This window comes from Gavialis gangeticus, unplaced genomic scaffold (genome assembly GCF_001723915.1).
Source record: "Gavialis gangeticus isolate Ggan-Ray unplaced genomic scaffold, GavGan_comp1, whole genome shotgun sequence".
Classification (NCBI taxonomy): domain Eukaryota; kingdom Metazoa; phylum Chordata; order Crocodylia; family Gavialidae; genus Gavialis; species Gavialis gangeticus.
Window position 1 is genome coordinate 36,967,262 of NW_017729033.1, and position 19,674 is coordinate 36,986,935.

At 38.8% G+C, this 19,674-nt stretch overlaps 1 protein-coding gene across 3 annotated transcripts in view; it reads left to right on the plus strand.

Annotated features, from left to right (window-relative positions):
• Positions 1-19,674, plus strand: part of CC2D2A (coiled-coil and C2 domain containing 2A) — a 146,650-nt gene that overhangs the window by 11,912 nt on the left and 115,064 nt on the right. For 2 of the 3 annotated variants that reach the window (XM_019525932.1, XM_019525934.1), the window contains exons 2-8: positions 11,029-11,117; positions 11,599-11,700; positions 13,378-13,476; positions 14,447-14,632; positions 15,633-15,786; positions 17,578-17,714; positions 19,355-19,486. In XM_019525932.1, coding sequence (XP_019381477.1) covers positions 11,029-11,117; positions 11,599-11,700; positions 13,378-13,476; positions 14,447-14,632; positions 15,633-15,786; positions 17,578-17,714; positions 19,355-19,486 — 899 coding nt within the window. Of the gene's footprint in view, positions 1-5,821; positions 5,870-11,028; positions 11,118-11,598; positions 11,701-13,377; positions 13,477-14,446; positions 14,633-15,632; positions 15,787-17,577; positions 17,715-19,354; positions 19,487-19,674 lie in introns of those variants that run through there. The other variant, XM_019525933.1, reaches the window with a different exon arrangement.

The following is a 19,674-nucleotide window of genomic DNA, read 5'->3' on the forward strand; positions in this document are numbered from 1 at the left end:
AAGTTTGCAGATGACACCAAGGGGGGGGGGGGGGGGAGTTGTAGGTATGCTAGAGGGTAGGGCTAGGATTCAGAGTGACCTAGACAAATTGGAGGTTTGGGCCAAAAAGAATCTCATGAGGTTCAGCAAGGACAAGTGCAAAGTCCTATGTATAGGATGGAACAGTCCCATGCACCAGTGCAGGCTGGGGGCTGATTGGCTGGGCAGCAGCTCTGCAGAAAAAGACCTGGGTGTTACGGTGAACAATAAGCTAAATATTCACCAGCAGTGTGCCCTTGTTGCCAAGAAAGCTAATAGCGTACTGGGCTGCATTGGTAGGTGTATTGCCAGTAGGTCCAGGTCCAGGTATTCTCTTCCTATTCAGCACTGGTAAGGCCACATCTAGAGTACTGTGTTCAGTTTTGGGCTCCCCACTACAGAAAGGATGTGGAGAAATTGGAGAGTCCAGTGGAGGGTGACAAAAATGGTTTGAGGGCTAGGGGACATGACTTATGAGGAGAGGCTGAGAGAACTATGCTTATTTAGTTTTGAGAAGATTAAGAGGGAATTTAATGGTAGCCTTCAACTACCTGAAGGGAGCAGGGGGTGTTGAAAGAGGATGGAGCTAGACTGTTTTCAGTGGTGGCATATGACAAAACAAAGAGCAGTGGTCTCAAGTTGAAGCAATGGAAGTTTAAGTTGGATACTAGGAAGAATTTTCTCACTAGGTGGGTAGTACAACACTGGAACAGGTTACCCGGAGGAGTGGGGGAATCTTCCTCCTCAGAGGTTTTTAAGATCCGGCTAGACAAAGTTTTGGCTGGGATGATCTAGTTGGGGATGGTCCTGCTTTGAGTCGGGGGTTGGACTAGATGACCTGCTGAGGCCCCTTACAACCCTAATTTTCTATGATTCTATGAACATCATTCAACAAAGCTTTCATTTTATCCAAAGGAGTCTTTCCAACACTTAGTTACTTTTTTAAAAATAGTCCCTTAACAGAAATCTGTCATTTTTACCTTTAATCTTATTTTATATTCTTTTGGATCCTGGACTGATTTCTTAACCCCAAGGAATTGGCTATATTTTAATTCACTACTCAGACAGACTAACAAGTGAATAGAGAACAGCTGCAAATAGGAAATGTTTCAAGGAAACATCCCAGCATCTGTTTATTATTCTCTTGAGCATGCTGGAGGACCAAAACGTTGGGAAATCTTTCCTGCATCATTATTTCATTTAGAATGCTTTATTATTTTCTCTGTGATTCGAACTAGGATCTTTTAAATGTGTTTGTGCGTCTGATTTATTTTGTGACCTCTGTGGGCACTTTTACATATGTTCTGGAGGTTGACGGGGGCAGTGCTTTAATTAGAGCAGCTCCAAGAGCTGCTCTAATTAAAACGCCACAGTGCCTTGTTTATTGGCATCCCCACACTTCAAAATGGTGGTAGGAGTGCTTGAACTGAATGTGGCACCCCATCCGCCATTTTGAAGTGTGGGGGCGCTGATACACAAAATGTGGGAGGCTGCTGGAGTATGATAATTACCATATTCCAGCACACTCGATTAATGGAGTCTGCTTGATACACTGTAGTTACAGAGCATTGGAGCAGGCTCCCCGTGTGTACAGGCACCTGATATTTCTCACCTGCAGGCCAAAGCCTTGTGTATTCATTTCTTTTGTATAGTTTCAAAACTTCTTGGCTTGCAAAAACTTGAAAAGAAAAGAGATCTTAAATGCTAGGAAAGGAGAAGCTACAAAAAAAAGTTTGGATGGGGTTAGAAGTGCAAGAGGTAAGAAAATAAGCAAAGATTGAAAAATCAATAATACTTTTAAGCAATTTAGGTTTATAAAGGCCTTAGATGCCTAATTCTGAAGCATTTGGGCCTGGAGTGAATTACAGTACTAAGTGTAGAAGTGATACATGGGCAGGAGAGTTAGGTTCTTCTGAACGGCCATCCAAAACTCCACACACATTATACAGGGAAGTATTTCAGAGAAGAGATCACTTAAATGCTGCCTTACTCTGGAACCAAGACACCTGGGTCTAGGATGTAGTACCTTGTCTAGTTGGGACCCAGAACATGAGCCCGTTCCTTAGTGTTGGTTTACTTTTTCTTTTGAAAGTTGAGAAAAGGAGGAGAAGCTGGGAGTGTTGCTGTGGTTGTCCACCTTTTCTGGTAAAGATTGGAAAGTGGAATCTTGGTCCTCTGTGCTCCTATGACTGCTTGTGTTTCTTATCCACTGTTTAATGTAAGCTACAAGCTTAATGTAACACAACTTTGTAAAATAGCTTTGATTAAAGTATTAATTGGCATTGCACATACTGTGGTAGTTTTATACTTCAAATAATAACATAATTGCTGGTTGTGGGGACTAAATGTTGAAATAAAATGAAAAGTGTGTGTTCCCAAACAGTTTAGTTTACTTATCTATAATTTTCTTAAATGCCCCAATAATCTAGCATAAATCTTGCTTGGTTTTATATTTTATCTTTTGTAATGCATCGTAGAAATCAATAGCACCATTTACTTAATGAAAAAGATACGTCAAATTATCCTAGTTTTCAAACAGTATCTTGTCTGTTAAATGTTTTCTACGTATGCATGTACAAAAATGGTTTTGACTTGTGAACATCATAAAATGTTTTAAATAGTTTTTCCTTGAAGTCTATAAATGTATTGGCTGTATTGAGGGAGTGTTAAATAGGGGTGCACTAATTAAAGAATTTTTTGGATGGATACCAATGGCCAATTTATTAACCATTCATTTTAGCCCATACTGATTGTCGATATGCAGCCTGGCAGCTTGGAAAGCAGCATGCAAGCTGCCAGGGGCGAGAAGCTGGGGGGAGTTGGCAGATCAAGGTCCCAGTGGTGAGGAGGGACTGAGGCAGGGGCTGGGGTAGGTGCTGTGCAGTTGGGCCAGGACGTGGGACAGCCATGGCTAGTCCGCAGGGGGTGAGGGGGGCCAGCTCCCGTGGCTGTGTGCACCCTTGGGGGATGCACAGGGTGTATGTGCCCCCCGTATCTCTACGTGGTGCGAGTGTGGGCTGCCTGCTGCGCACTTGAGGCTGGAGACTGGGCCGGGCTCTTCCTAGTGGGGCCTGAGCCTGGGCTGCTTTTTGGGGTGGGTAGGAGAGGTGTTGGGAGGTGGTGGCTACAGGAGTGGGGGGGGGGGGCTACAGCTACCTCAAACTTCACCGTAGCCCTCCTTCCAGTGCTGCTGCCGCCCACCCCAAGCACAGCCCAGGTCCAGCTCTGGTCGGGAAGAGCCTGGTGCAGCTTCCAGTCCCAATGCACTGCAGGCAGCCCACCCTTTCCCTGCACTGTGTTAAAGAACCTTGTTTGGGTATACTGAGTGATGTTAATACTTGTAAGTTCCAAAAAAATTATAGTTGGAGCTGAAATTTTGTAAGTTAAACTGCTGCTTAAAAAATTGTTGGCTAATAATTATACAGACAGCCTGAAAGTAGTGCTTTATTCTAATGTTTACATAGTGCATTGCTTTCACTGATACCCAAATTCTTCACAATAATGATTTCTGCGTGTTTTGTTGTCTTTCTGTATGAACCAATTACTTGTCTCCTAGGTCTTGTTTTGTGGATGAGAATATGCTGTCTACATGGAGAGACAACTGAAATTAATTAAAATAATTGTATATGGTACTTTTGGCAAAGAATCACATGATTTGAGATTAGAAACCTTTCTTGTATATTCCATCCTGTAGCAATTAAAGTGTTTAAATCAATTTTACCATGACTGAGTTTTAAAAAAAACAAACTAAAAACATGTTTCCCATTAGATAGAGAGGAGGGGGCAAAAACCTAGAAACCCCCTTTGTATCAGGCAAGTGATACAGTCACAAAATATGCCTTTCTGGATCACTGAACATATATTTTTAGGTACCTAAAATGTTGAAGGATTGCTTTGGTGCCAATTTTACAAGCCTAGACTACTCGGTCTAACTTTGTTTGGCTCAGGGAAACCAATTTCTTATGGTTTCCAAATCACGTTTTTATCTGGTTTTTTTTGCATTGGCCATAATTAGTGAAGAACTGAAGTATAAAAGCTTTTGATCCATTGGAGCAGTGCATACTTCTATAAGCTGATATGTCTCAGAGCAAATAATAATGTCATGTTAAAAATTTCCAAGTGTGAAGAATGCTTCTCCTTGTATACCTGCTTAGTAAACACCATAGTTTAAAGGAGGCAGAGTCAAACAAAGTTTTAATATATCCTTTTTGGAGATCATAATTCTTAATCACAATGCTACAGACAACACATTTTCCTTTTAAATGACCCAATTTAATCCTAGAATTTAATTTTTACCTTGAGTTTGGTATACCATGTAGCCTGTACATGGTTTTTAAAGTGGGTCTTCTATATATCTTCTACTGACAGATGATACATTATAATAATCTTGGATCATATTCTCAGTTTATCATCAATCTTACTGAATTACATACTCCTCCCAAATGCTCTGGCCTTTTCAGTTTTACATCCTTTTAAAAACAATGCAGTCCTTTTTATATAAATCTTAAATCACCCTTTACTTAGGCTTTGGCAAGTAATATTTTTTTCCAAAAGAAAGAAGAGCAGAGCAATGTTTGGCTCAAAGAACTGACTAGTAATGCAGTGGTATAATTGGAGATAGCTAGGAAACTTGTTTACTCAAAATGTCAGTGTTCACAGCTGTTCAAAGAAAAGTCTGAGATCTCGAAAAAACTTCAGCTAAAAAAACTTCTGCCCTTTTTGTGTGACAGTCATTTTCCAGCATAAGGACTGGCTTGTTGGCCATGGGATAAAAGAGGTAATAGTTACTTATCAAGGTGCAGAATAGAATCTTGTTTAAGTGAGGGGTGAAGCTGGGGCAGGAAAAGGATAGCTGAAAAACATCAGGTAAACTCTGGAATTGCAACAAGAGTAGGGCCCTGGACAGATGTTAACATTTGAAGCTGCTTTAGGTGGCAAGCAGAAAGATGTACTTACCTTCAAAGACAACCCTGGATGAAAGAGCAGCTATTTGGAAGTACTTCATTTCGTTGCTCTGCTCTTCCGAGTCCCATACTCTTCCACAAGAGATGCGTAGCCATCATTGGCAATTTCTGGAGGTGGAGAGGCACATAGGGAATCATTTTGTTCAGCCCTGGGGCTGCAGAGGATGATTTTTTGCATGCTTCTCTGGCTGGGAGCAAGAGACTGGTGGCCAGGCATACAGGAGAACAATTACTGGCTGTACTGTGTTCTCCCCATGGATCTTCCTTATATAAACACAATGCATCTTCTATTATAAAATTTCACAGACCTTTTATAGCAAGTTTTTTTGAAGTGTGAACTCATACAGAATGAGACTTGTATATCCTCAGACATATCATGGAATGAAAATATTACCTATACTTATGGACCTTCAGGACTACTGCCCCCCAATTTTATGGGCAGAATGCATTGTCCAGCACCCATTTCGTGGGTAAAGTGTGGCAGGCCTCCCACATCTCTTGCCAAAGCGCCCCAATGGCCCTACTTCTTGCTACCGATTGGTTGTGAGGGCTACCTGTTGTGGCCCCACTTCTTACTGCTGATTGGTGGACAGGGACAGGGCCACATGACATGCAGCCCTCACAGCCAATTGGCAGTGAGGGTCAGGGCGGCGGCCACCTTGTTGGCAGCCCTTCGAACAGGCCCCCCTGCTTTCCCTTCTCTGCCCTGGTTCGATGCCACAGCACCCTGAAGATTGCTGCCTCCCTCTGGAAAGCCAGCATTTGATTTTTAGTAAGCTTTTTGGGTTTTTTTGTTTGTTTGTTTGTTTGTTTTTTTTCCCTCCACCTATTTTGCAGATTTTGCAGACAATGCCAGATTTTGCAAAATACATGAAATCGCAATTTTGGTAAGTTCCTATCTATGCTGTCCAACCTATTCAATGGCTAGATATGCTTTAATCTATACAAAAAAATCTTGGGTCTATCATGTACAATAGACCTCCATGTCAAGCTTCAATATTCTTTCAGTCTGTATGTATGCAGGGTTGGGCCATGGACACTATCTCCTTCAGCTTTGTGATATAGACAGTTAAATCCTACCACCAGTTACACTGTGGAAATCTACTGAAGAATTATTAATACTTTTCTTGCAGTAGCCCCAAACAAGACCACATTGCGTGTGTATATATGCAGTATAAATGGTGTTTACTGCAAAGAACCTACAGTTGAAGATGTGATGTGTAAAGTGGTAGGAAAAAATGCTATATAATATATGGACCAGGAACCATAATAAATTGGGATAAAAAAATTGTGTATTTATTCAGTTCAAAAGTAGTTATATCAGAAGAGATGCCAAAACCTTTAGGAAACAAAGATTTATACTAGAAAGCCCCTTTTCATCCAACAGTTCAGTGATCTGAACCAGTGTATCTCAGCTTTTCAGGCTTGGAGACTTCTTATTAGAAGTAAAAATAAAATAATTGCCATGCCTGTAATTGCTATAAAATTAAAAATAAGTACTATATCATGGGTAATGATACATTTATAAAATCTTTGCATTTTGAGGTGGTGATTGCAGGGAATACTCGACCTTCCAAGGAAATGGAGAGCGAGGCTTTCTTTGTGTTAAGACTGAAACTTTTCGATGCCTTGTGGCACTTCTAATTGTCTTTTACTATTTGGGCTTGTGACCAGTTGCTTGAGAAATACTGTTTCAAAAATCTTTTGTTGATCCTTACTGGTGAATTTGGTATTCTCTCTTTAGAGGGTTTTTATTTTTGGGGTTTTTTGGCTATTTGTACACTGCAGTATATTTTGAATAGGGCTCTTAATGCTATAATCATCACTTGGAACACTTTTTTTCCTCCTTGGGATCTGACCCAGTAAATATGCTGTAATCAGCTAACAGAACAAGTATACAAGACTTCGTGTAAAACTGGGAAGAATGTAGATGGACTTAATTTTTAACATGGAGACATTTTGTGGGACTAAGTTTAAAAACTTGGCTCCATTGAAATCAATGGGAAAAAAATCCTTCTGACTTCAGTTAGGACAGGCTTGCATCTTGCATGTTCCAGCAGCTGTCTTTTAGTGAATACCCTTTTTCTCTGATCAGAATAGGGCATTACTTCCTTTGGCCAGTGCTTCTCAACCTTTTTAGATTCAAGAAATTTCAGCCTTTCTAGATTCAAGGTCCCCATTGGAAAATGCCAGCTCTTGGCTTTCACTCTTTTTGACTGAAAAAACAATAGAGCAGTTCTTCTGTTGCAGAGAATAACAAAAACCATAATAGGCTAGAAGTGTGTTTGAAACTCTGGATTCTTATTTGAAATCTCTGGGCACATCCAGACAAACGCGGCCATGCGGTATGTAGTGCCGCAAACACATCTATGGCATCATATACCATGCAGTCAGTAGTTCAGTGTTTTCCGTGCTGCAAGGGAGTGCTGCCCATGCATGCGCTGCTCCAAATTTTTTACCCGCAGGTTTTTTTTGACCCCTGGTCCCCCAGCCTCCCTTACTCCATTCGGTGTAACTAGCTGCACACCAAAGTGCGCGTGGCGTAGGCATTCCCCAGGGATATGTAGCAGTGGTACAAGGTGCACCTAGCACTATGTTTGAGAATCACTGCTATAAATTGTGCCTCAGTGTTAAAGATGAGCTTTCCTGGAACTGCAAATTTAGAAATTTTTTTGCCACAGGATGTACCTTCTAGTACAAAAATATTTATCAATATTAGAGACAACTGTTGGCGGATGTAGAATTTTGAAAAAGGGGGTACAGATGATGTAGTGCATCATCACATATAAAAACAGCGCACACTTTTTTTTTTTCCAGTTAAAAATTAACTGGAAGCTTTACTAATATTCTAGAGACTTAGGGCTTCATTATGCAGTTTAAGGTTGAAGCAAAAAGAAATACAACTTCATTGGAAAGAGTTAAAAACCATTTGTGGGGCTGTGAAATAGGAGCTTTATTACCAGGAGTAGCTAGCAGACAGCAGGATTGAAGAAGAAAGTATAGGTTGATTGGTGGAACATCAAGACCATTAAAAAGGAGAGGGTCATTAACACCAGTGGAATTAAGAGTTTACAAGGGATCAGGTAGATAATGAATCATGAAGTCAAGGGACTCCTTTGGCACTGTCTTCACTAGAAATGCTGCTACCTCTCAGGCAATTGGTTTTAAACTTTGGGTGGAGCAGGAATCAAAGGGGAGTGCAAGTATACCAGTGCATGCCCCTGCATTTGCCCCTGGAAACAATTTTACAAGTATTAAACCACTTGAAATTCATGTCTTATAGTTGCCTGATGACTGATTTCCTAAGCTGTTGTTTTAAAATTTGGAAAGGAAACCTTGCTTTGTGCCTGTTTTGCTAATTTCATATTTATATGGTGTTTCTTATTTTTCAAAAAAAAGTTCAAAGAAAATCCCTCACTTTAAAGTTTTTTCTAACTTCCAGTCACACGAGCTGAATTTGCAATCTAAAAGTCAAACTGTTCTTTCCTGATCAGTGTCTTATGCATCATCAGCAGTTACAGAGGTTCTTATTGTCCAGTCTTGTCCTCACTTTCAGCTCTGAAACTCTGACTTTGATGGGACAGTTGAAATCGGAAGTTCATTAACAATTCTGTTGGTCATACTTGAGTCAGAATAGATTCTTATCTTACTGTCATCATTATGTTGGAATTTAGTGCTAAAATTATTTAAGATTCTATGATAGAGTTCAGTTAAAACAAACAGATATGGCTAAATACAAAAAGTGGATGTGTAAAAATGATTGTTTTTCTGATCTTTGCTGTTCTAACTGTGCTTCAGCTTTAACTCTGTAAGAGGCAAAAATCTTGTGGATGACTTTATTTTTTTTTTTATTGGCCCATGTGTATGGTTGGTATAGACAAAGATACCACCCAGAAGAATTCTTGCCCCTTGCATACTTCCTGGACATTATGGTTAGGGACAGAAGTTACTTTGAAATGATCAGAAACTGGTTTAAACCTTTAACAGAACAGTAGTTCAGTGCACGTAAACCAGTTTCGAAATGGCTGAAACTAGTTCACGATAAACCTGGTTGAATGTAGCATCAGACTTAACTGATTTAGGTAAACCAGTTTATGAAACTTCTGTCCCTGACCCCTTCCTGGTACAAGTTAAATCCACAGTCCCCCAGCATCCCAGGATGATTTGCAGGCCTGGGCTGGGCTGTGCTGTCTGCTCGAGCAGAGCATGGTTGGCCCTGCCCCTCTGTTCTGTAGCCAGAGCACTGAGGGTTGCCTGACAAGGGGGTGACGGTAGGAAACCCAGCTGGGGACCCAGCCCAGTCTGCCTGGTGGGGGCATGGCAGGATTTTCCCTGCTGGAGGGGGTTGGGCCATGGGACAGGGGATTGCTTAAGAGGTGGATTAAACCCCCTGCCTGCCCTCTCCCACTTGCACAGGACCCCCCTGCTGGCCACTCAAGTGGCAGGGGGCGTGACCCACCAGCAGCTTGGGCAACGCCTTGGGCTTGGGAGGGAGGGGGATTAAACTCCCCTGCCTCCCCTCTCACTGACATGGGACCCCAGCTGGGGTCTGCCAGCTTTTCCCCTCCGCTGGCTGCTTGAGCTGCAGGAGTTGTGGCCAGCTGGCGGCCTGGGCAGCGCCTTGGGCTCAGGTGGAGGGGAGGGAGGGTGTTTAATTCCTTTCCCTCCCTTCTACCTGAGCCTGAGGCACTGCTGAGGCCCTGGCTGGCCATGCCCCCTGCCACTGGGGAACAAACCTGGAAAGGGCTGCTTCTCCCTTCCCCCTCCAGGCACACCCCAGCTAGGTCCTTGCAGGCCACAGTAGGGGTTTAAACTCTTCCCCAGTCATACTTGGTGGGCTGGCAGGGCCTGGCCACCCCCCTCCCAGTTCAGCTTCTCTCCAGCCAACATCACCCCAACACTACTGGAATTAATTCTGAACATTCAAAGTCCTAGATCTGTCAATATGTCATGGCTTAATCGTAAGTGAAGCTAATGGGAGTGCAGATGAACTGAAGTTAAGTATATATCTCCACAAGCATCCATCCCTATTTTGTGCAGGTATCAAAGATCCACCCTGTGGAGTCATGTTATCTGACTTGTGGGGCTCCTAAAGATGAGTGCAGGTGGGGCTTGCTGCTGGATTCTAGGGTACGGAGCACCTTTGGAGATGCATTTGATTGTGGCAGGATCAGTGATGTCTTCATTAGTCCTGATGTCTCCCTGTGCTGACACAGGAGCTCAGACCCCAACTAGAGCTGCTGCTGGAGGCGGGTCCTGATCCAGCTTTCAGGGGGCCTCACAGTCAGATGAGTTTGATCCCTGGGATTCTGTATTATTCTGTAACACAAGGCAATGACAGGACATAACAGGATTGAAGCTTTGAAGAAGCCAGAAGATGGTATACAAGAATACTAAAATCAGGGATCAGCAAATATATTAATCTTGGTTTGTTTAATTTAATTAATAGTAATATATTTATTCATCTTATTTTGAAAAGGTTGAAGATGATTACCTAGATTATTTCTAGGGTTATGGTAAAAGAAAAATCAAGGTTTTAATTCATTACAGTATTATTATATTATTAAAATGTAATAGATTCAACATTATTATATTTGAATAATATAACTGACTCGAGTAAAGACTAACATTTCTCTCTAACTTTAGTGTTTATTTTGGGAGTTTTCAGTATGTTATTTAATCACCATCAATTACTTACAAACCCATTTAACATTTCCATCAATGGAAATGAGAGCACATCGGCTTCATTCCTTTAATGGAAATATGAAGTACTTTGGATAGGTCAGTTCTCATTAATTTTAATTTTGGTAGGTAGATCCAGCTGGACTGAAGACTTTCAATTGCTAGTCGAAAACATAGAAATCAAAACTTGTTTCATTAAGTTAAAGCACATGTATATCTTTTCATATTTTTTCATATGGGGCCTTTCAGTTAGAAATTGGAATTTTCCAATTCTGTAAAAAGCTATTAAAATAACTATACACTTCTTGATTCCTCCACAAAGAACTGTAGTAGTAAACTTATTATTGTAACTTCCCTGTTTCAGGCTTGCCACCTGTTCCTTCTTTATCAAGAACAAGCTTTGCTGAATTTTCCATTAGGGAACGAATGAGAGAGAAATTAAAAGCTGCAAGGGTAAGCGTTTATAAAAATTTTATTGCATCTACCACATTTTACTTACTTAGTGCTCCACAAAAGTGAGTTACAGATGCTTTTTGTACTCTAAGGATGTTATTTTTTATATCCATGGGTTCTACCCGCCCCCATATCTAATTCTGTATTATTTTCTAAAAAGTTAATTTGATTCTTGTTTGAAACTTAGAAATTACAGTTGTTTGGAAAAAAATCTTATTATTTGTATTATAAGCCAGATTTTACCATGTTTATGCAGAATTTTAGAATGTTAAGGTCCTTTTTGCAATCATTGTTTTTTCTGAATTAAAGTTAATGTATAATAAAGGGTAGCAAAATGTTGCTCTGTTTAATCATTTAAGCTGATTCTATAGTTAAGAGTGTCACAATATTCACATGTAATAAGACTTTGAAGCTGCTGGGATTGATTGTAATATTTACTTATATGTGACATAACCAAACCTTTTGGGGGGGGGGTTCTCAGTCTAAAGCAGAAAGTGCTTTGTTGCAAGAAGTCCCCAGTCTCCCACCACGCTGTATAAAAAGCCTCAGAGAGAGGGAATCAGAAACCGTATTGCATGAAGAGGTGAGAAACAGGGTGTGAGTATGTGTTCTATAGTGTCATAGTGCAAAAACCAAAGATAAAACATAACTATTAAATATTCAACACCTGTTACATTTGATCAGTATCATAGCTTATCTTTCAAAAGGGTGGAGTTGTCACTTTTTAAAGAGTCTGGTAGTTAACAGTAGCTTTCCCAATCCGTGCTTTCAGTGCCCATAATGTACAATACCGAATATTCTGTTCTTTTAGCAAGGAAGCATCTATCACAGTGATTAGGCATTCCAGATTTTTGTGTCCCTGTCATTTTTAACTTTTTTAATTATCTGAAATATGGCTGTATTTTGACTAAAGATACCATTTTATGTATAAATGGTATAGCTTTATATAATTTCTGTGAGAGGTTATATAAATAAAGCTAAAGCTTTATGTAAAGGTACAGTGCTATAACAGCTGAACAGCTCTGAATCACTTTTTAGGCATTGTATTTCATTATCGGCATTTTGTATTAACCGTAATTCTTTTTAGTTGGACACAATCTTTTTTTATTAAAGAAAAATATCTAACATAAAAGTTAATGGATATTTTACCAGTTCCCTAAAATTTTTATACTGTAATTTTCAAGAGTGTAATTTAACATGGTTCAAATCAAATTGTAAATTCACTCTAAAACTTCTTTGTTTGGGGGGAAAGTGCGTGCGTCCGTGCGTACGTGTGTGTGTATGTTTTAAAAAAATATATACATACACATGCATACACACATATGTGTGTGTGTGTATGTATGTGTGTGTATGTGTATATATTTTTTTTTAAACAATGATGAAAACGGGTGTTTACTAGCTGCCAGGCCAGTATTGTCTTTTTGTGGACAACTTACTAAATTGTGGAAGTGCTATCCATGCTTACTGATAGTTATCAACTTCCGTATAGGGCTCATTTTGAAATACCTCAAATATGTTTTGCTTCTCCGTTTATACTTTTCATAAATTGCTGTCACCATAGTAGCTATAATACAGTATCAAAACCACATAATCAGGTATAACTGTCGCATTTGAAAAAAATATATCCTCATGTTTGCCCTAGTTAATTTGGATTGTTCAGTGTGTGACAGCCCTCTGCTTTTCTGAAAAATATTTTATGGTTTACAACTATCTAAAAACTGCAGGGTTTTTTTCTTTCAATATTTATGGTGCCCATTTTTATGTCCAGGGTTTCAGTATTTTTCAGTTTAAACTTCTTTGTTTAGACTTTAATGGAGCCAGGACTTCACTTGAAGTCAGTGGGAATTTTGCCATTGACTTCAGTGCAGCCAGTATTTTATCCAGTATTTTTTTTGGTTTTTCTTTTCATGGATGTGCATGACTCATATTTTGAAGTTTATGATTTGGGGAATTTTAGAAAGCTGAGAGAGATTCTAGTTTTCAGGTTAATATATAAAAACAACATCTTGTATAAAATTTTGCTTCTGATATCTTTACAGTATATTATTGCATGAACAAAAAAGAATTTCTATTATCCTGGTTAAAAAGAATGTTGAAATCTGCACCTGAATGATCTTGTGTAGAAAATTCAGCATGGCATAGAAAAGCCAGAATTTTAACTGTCAGTATACAATAGTTATCTGTATGCTCAGTTAGTCAATGTCTTCATTTTGTTGGGTGTCTAAATAACTCACATAACTAAAAAGTTGTTTATATGCAGTCATATAAAGATGGACCAAGGGAGATACAAGAAGACAAACCCCAAATACCTTCAAGATTAAAGTTTCGTGATTCTTTCAAACTCAAGCAGAAGCCACATGTAAGGATCATTTTCTTTAATTTGTGTTGCCTTTACTCTGCATGCAGCAGCCAGCAGGATTTGGGACCTTAATTTTTAAAATACCCTCCTCATTATTATAGGCCTTAAGAGATTCACAATTTAAGAATAGATGCCTACAATTCAAATATAAACCGTAACATTGAAAAAAATAACAACAATGACTGAAAAAAGAAAACTAACAGTCATTGAGATGCAACTGGGCCCATAGCATTTCTTATTGGTTATCAGACAAATTTCTCTAACATAGGCCATCATTTGGCAGTCTCAGTGATTTTTTTTTTTTTTTTTAATAAAACAATAACCTCTGGTTAATGCACTCGTCCAAGGGAAGTGCAAATAATTCTGAATTATCCAGTTGTTACTATTCATCATAATGGGTAAGGGATGCTGGCAGGGAAATGGAACAACAGCAAACTGAACTCTATAGGTAAATCAGCCAGGCTTTTCTTTGCATGTGGCAACAAAATGTTATTAATAGTGTTCTCATTGTGTTCCCCTTAACATCCAAAGGAGTATTTTTCTTGCCTTTGTCCTTTACGGGCAGAATTTATCCAGAAACTGCTATTTATATATATTTTTTTATTCTCAACATGCAGGGCTATAGCTTTTACAGCCACAATACAAAAGATGTATTTGAGATTTTCACAAGCATGTTTGTGTTGGAAGAGATGAGCAAACTAAAATTGAACTAATTAATGTTAAAAGCATTACAATAAATCATTTATTATGTAGTAAATATATTAAAGGTTAAAGAGTTTGGTATATAAACTAGTTAACAGATGTTTTATTTTAGTCAGTTTTAGCATTTATATGACCTATTTTTTTAAATTAATTAAAATGCTACAGTATGTTATTTATAAATGTCCCTGGTAATTTTTGTGTGAGAATACTTCTATTTTTACTAAAACAGCTGTAAGCATCTTAAGTAAATGTTGGCCTTTCACCTTAGGTCCAGAGTGATTTTCCTTCTGCAGAGGAAGCATATAATTTTTTTACATTCAATTTTGATCCTGAACCAGAGAATATAAAGGATGAGACCAAGAGCAAGAAAGATAGAGAATCCAATCGGGAGGAAGAGGTGGAAGAACAAGAATCTGAAATAAGCCATCAGGAGGAACAAGATGATGATGAAATGGTATCAGAGAACATATTTTTAGCCAGGTTACTGTATGCTAACTAATTTTGTGCATCCATTTTGATAAATTGAATTGTTTTCTAATTAAAACCAGTAACTGTAGGATTTTTGGAAGATTTGCATTCAGATTTTGACAGCCTTTCCACATGGCATCACTCTCATGCCTCAGTGCTTTGAAAATATGTCCTGTTATTTGTTTTCCTGAATTATACTAATAGCTAATACTTTGTATCTATTATTACAGATTAAATACAACTATTTGTCAATATAAACCCATTTAAAATTTCAAACCTGTGGCCCAGGTACTAAGTAGAATCTGATTTCATTGCATTAGTGCTTTTTCTCCAATAGCAAAATACATCTTCCTTAATAGTTTTATAAAATAATTAATGCTCTTGATAGAGAAGCCTAATAAAACTTCATAGGCTTAAATGAGAAAAAAATCATTCCTTTGTAAAGTGAAAAAATCAATAGACTTTGTGCAAAAGTTGTTCAAGGTTTACCAAAGAGATCGGAGAAATAATATTAGAGGCGGTTGTTTCAAGACAGTGTAAAAACCAGATGAAAAGGTATAAAGTAAAAAGATCAAAGTTGATAACAGATCGAGCAATCTTTCTTCACAAGTTTTTCTGTTCATTCCAAAAGGATTGCTTGAGTAATATATTCCTTAGAATGAGTAAGCATGGCAGAATCTGGCCCTAATTAACACGTTTATTAATACATTAAACATTTTGTTAAAATGAACTGAATTTTATTTTATTTTAATAATAAATAGTTGTCTGGCGGCAGCTTGAGGATAATGAAGTTGACTTGGATCGTTTCAGCGTATGAAGATAAATAATGTGCTTTACAGCTAGAAGATAGCTTAAATAAGACATGCTTTTTTTCTGTTGGCATGCAAACTGGTGACATTAATGTTCTCCAGCTTAGCGTTTAATACTAAAAAAAAGAAGAGCAGGTTCAACTGCCAGCTAATAATTTTCCTTTATATGAAATATAGGATGAAGAGGATCACCTTGTTAAAGAAGATGAGTTATTCCTAATAGAACAGACAGTCAGTGATTTTCTGGTAGTAAAACCTGCAGGTTATGAAAGCTATTCTGAGCAACTGAAGAAGGAAAGAGACGTTCTCTTCATTCCCAGTATGAGAACAGGTATACAAGGCTCCCCCTTCTGTTGCTTATTAGATAGCATTATATTATTATTGTAACTCCAGTTGCAACAATTAAGTAACCCTTCTTAACCAGGATTCTCAAACAGGGTGCCACAGCACCTTGGGGTGTCTTGCGATCCTTTCAAGAGTGCCATTAATGCCACACAGTGATAGCACTGTTAGTTGTGCAAGCAAGGTCAACAAGATAAACCCAGAGATTTCAAATAAGAATCCATAGTGTTAAAACCATTCTGATCTGCTATGGTCTCTCTGAGTTTTTTGCAACAGAAAAAATTATTCTTTTGTTTTTCCGTAATCAAAAAATAAGTTAAACTAAGAAGTTGCATTTCTGAGGGGTGCCGTGATACTAAAAAAGCTGAGAACCACTGCTCTAAAATGAAGTCCCTTTAAGTATTATCAGTAATGATATATTATTGTTTAATGTGTACAAAGCATGCTAAGTATTCTTATAAAGCTGTGCTAAAGATCTGTCCTGCTTATGGAAATGAGAGCTCCTTGTGTGTGTGTTGTCTATATACTATGTCAACAGATATATATGAGGGCCACTGCGGGCCCCTCAGCCAATCAGTAGCGGGAGGCAAAACTGGCACCGTATTTAAAACCACAGTTTTCACTTCCCTGCTGATCAGGAGCAAGTGGGGAGCAGTGGGGTCCCTCTGTCAATCAGTGATGGGAGGGGGGTACATAGGGAAACCTGCAAGATTGAAGGAGCTGCTGTGCACTCCACTTCTGCTGCAAATTAGGTAGGTCCCTATTTATACATGTGCTTTTATGTATACATACATACATGCATATATACATGGGCAGATCTAGAATTTGGAAAAGGGGAGTGCATGTGTTGTGGCACACCATCACATATAACACGGGACACTCCTTTTCTTCAGTTAAACAGAAATGAAAAGCTTGACTAATACATGAGGGATCTGTCACTATTTTATTCAGTTTAAGATCCAAGCAAAAGCTAATATAACTTTATTGGAGTTTATGTTGAACAGTACTGAACTTTATTGTGCAGTGATTTGTTAGATTAGATATTGTGTGTAAAAAGCACAAGCCAGGCAAAACATAGTCAAATTATATTGCCTCATTAGTTCTGTGGTTATTATAGCTTAATGTATGTCGCTTATTATGACTTGTAGGGAAAAAAACAACAACACCCCCCACTCCAAACTAGCCTCCCTGCATTCTTGAGAGTGCTTCCAGTACGTCACTGTCAGTCATTTCTACACTTGAGGTACTAACACACCTGAATTAAAGATTTTAGGTAGAGTTAAAAACAGTCTGTAGGACTGTGAATTAGAAGAAACCCATTCCTGGTGGTGTCTAACAAATAGCAAAATTGAAATGATTCTTTCTTCTTCAATAGTGGAACATCAAGAGCATTAAAAAGGAAAGGGTTGTTAACACCTGTGGAATGAAGAAAGATTAATAATAATCAGGTAGAATACATCAGATATGAAGTCAGTTGACTCCCTCAGTGCTGCCTGAATAGAAATGCTGATTTTTAAAGTTTGGAGCAAGAATCAAATGGTGTGGGGATTGCAACTCTGCCACTGCACCTCCCCCTTTGGATCTATCCATGCATATATATAATACACATACAAAATTAATAATCCTTTTTATTAAAAGGAACATTTCAGTCTCAACACTTTCAAAGTATGTGCATTACAGCAGCAAATTATCAATTGTTGTTTAGAAGACAGTATAGGACTTTGCAAAGCTTAGATCTCCAGTTATGAGTCTTATAAATTTGGATATGTTTGTACTTTAGTGCCTGCTTCTCAGAAGGTGCCTACAAACATGCAGCCAAGGTACCTTGAGGATGAGGGTCTTTATACAGGAGAAAGGCCCACTGTGTCATTCTCTAATCAAAACATCCTGGAAAATAGAATAATCAGACAGGAGCAGGTAAGTTACTGTTACATTATTGCTAATATTTATTTTATGGTGAATGTACTTTGTCATCTATATAGGAGTGTTCATGATTCAGACCTAATAATTAGTCAAATTCTTGTAGTAATTGTTATGATTGAAGGAAGCATATACCTTATTTTCTCTCAAACAATACACCCCCAAATAAAGCATACATTTTTCTCATGTGTAACGCACCTTGTTTTTTGGAAGGCAGAATAAAAAAAGTCTTATTTTGTACAGAATCCTGGTTGAATATGTGACATAGAGTAGGACTTCCTGGGAACATAGAGCATCCAGGAAGTGTCACCCCAGGAGATAATCTGGGTTAAGCAACAGGAACTTTCTAACCATCTCTTGGGATGCCACACTTCCTGTTCTCCTGGAAACACTATGTACTTACTCTGTTTCACACAAGGTTAGGTCCCAGACCCTTGCAAGGGCAACAACAAAACTTTGTTCTTTACCGTATGTAATTCTTTAAATAAGTTCCTGTAAATAACATGTTTCTTCCACATCAGGATACTGCCAGTAGCTCACTTGCTGCCTCAGGCATAGCCTACTGTTCTTGTCCGATAGTTATTTGTCATGGGTACATCCTGGACAAGGGTCAACAATACCAGAAGTCCAGAAGCCAAAGCAGGTCACATTATTAGGTGTCAGTTTGAGTCTGAGGTATCCCAGTGGATGTTGAGATGAGTCTGGGGTTGAAATGAGTTCATGCTTCAGGTCAAGCCAGAGGTCGAGGCAACCATGAGGCAGGAAAAAGATACAAGGGTAAAAAGCTTGAGCAAGACTGAAGCAAGACAGGAATATGGCTGGGGTAGGCAGCACCGTCCGCAGTAGAAGTAAGCGAGGAGGAAGGCAGGAGTGTCCCAAATAAGGTTACAAATGCTGTTGCCAATACAAAGCTCCAGGGGAAGTAGGAAGGCCCTATCAAGAACTTCCACTGGTTCTCCTGGGCCACATGGTCCCTCATGGGGGGGCCCAGACTGGGCTGGAAATACACTATTTTAATTCCTACACTAGCATTTTTCTTAACATGTGCAGTGTTGAAAAAATTGTCAACATAGACAGGGGTCAGTCTGGATCCTTCAGATGCTTGAAGCTTCTAAATAAACCAGAATATGCTTAAATTTTTATCTTGGAACCATTTAAAGCAGTGATTCTCAACCATAGTGACAGGGTACCCAAGGGTGATGCAAGATCCTTTGAAGGATGATCTGAGGTGTGGTGAGATAAGCAGATAAGTGCAGGCTCAGCCTCTTCCCCACAACTTTGCCCCCACTGCCTAGCCCCTCTCCAAAGAGGTAAGTTTTTTTTTAAATGGGGTGCTGTTCACTTCTACAGCTATGGGAGGGTGTCTTGAGTCTAATGAAGGGTGCCTTCAGTCTATCAAGGGGTGTCTTGAGTCTGAAAAGATTGAGAACCATTAATCTAAAGCCTGGAGGAGGGTGTCCATATAAGTTACTCATGTTTTTATATTTTTGTTAGGTAGCTTCTTAAAAGAAAAGGAATTAAAATCAAACTGTTTCCTAAACAGTGGGATCTCAGTCTCTGAAATAATTGTAATTTTGCAAGTCATTTTCTGATAAAAAAAAATTGCAAAAAAATTAATTTTACTTCATTATTCATAGGGGAAAGCATGGTTTGGAGATGATGGCAATATCTTAGCATTGCCCAATCCGATTAAGCCATCTCCCACAAGGCCTCCAATATTTTCATTGGAAGAAGGAATAAAACCAGAACTGGAAACAGTATATAGAAAGGTATTTTGTATATTCTGTTACTATGACATCATTTTAGTATGGATTACTGTACACCCATAAATACCTTTATTGTAGGAATGCAGCCTTATCCTGTATTTTTATATATGTTTTAGCTTATCTCCACCCCTACAAGTCACTTACAAATCCATAAGCCTGTACTTGTATGTGCTGAGAACTTGTGTTTACCT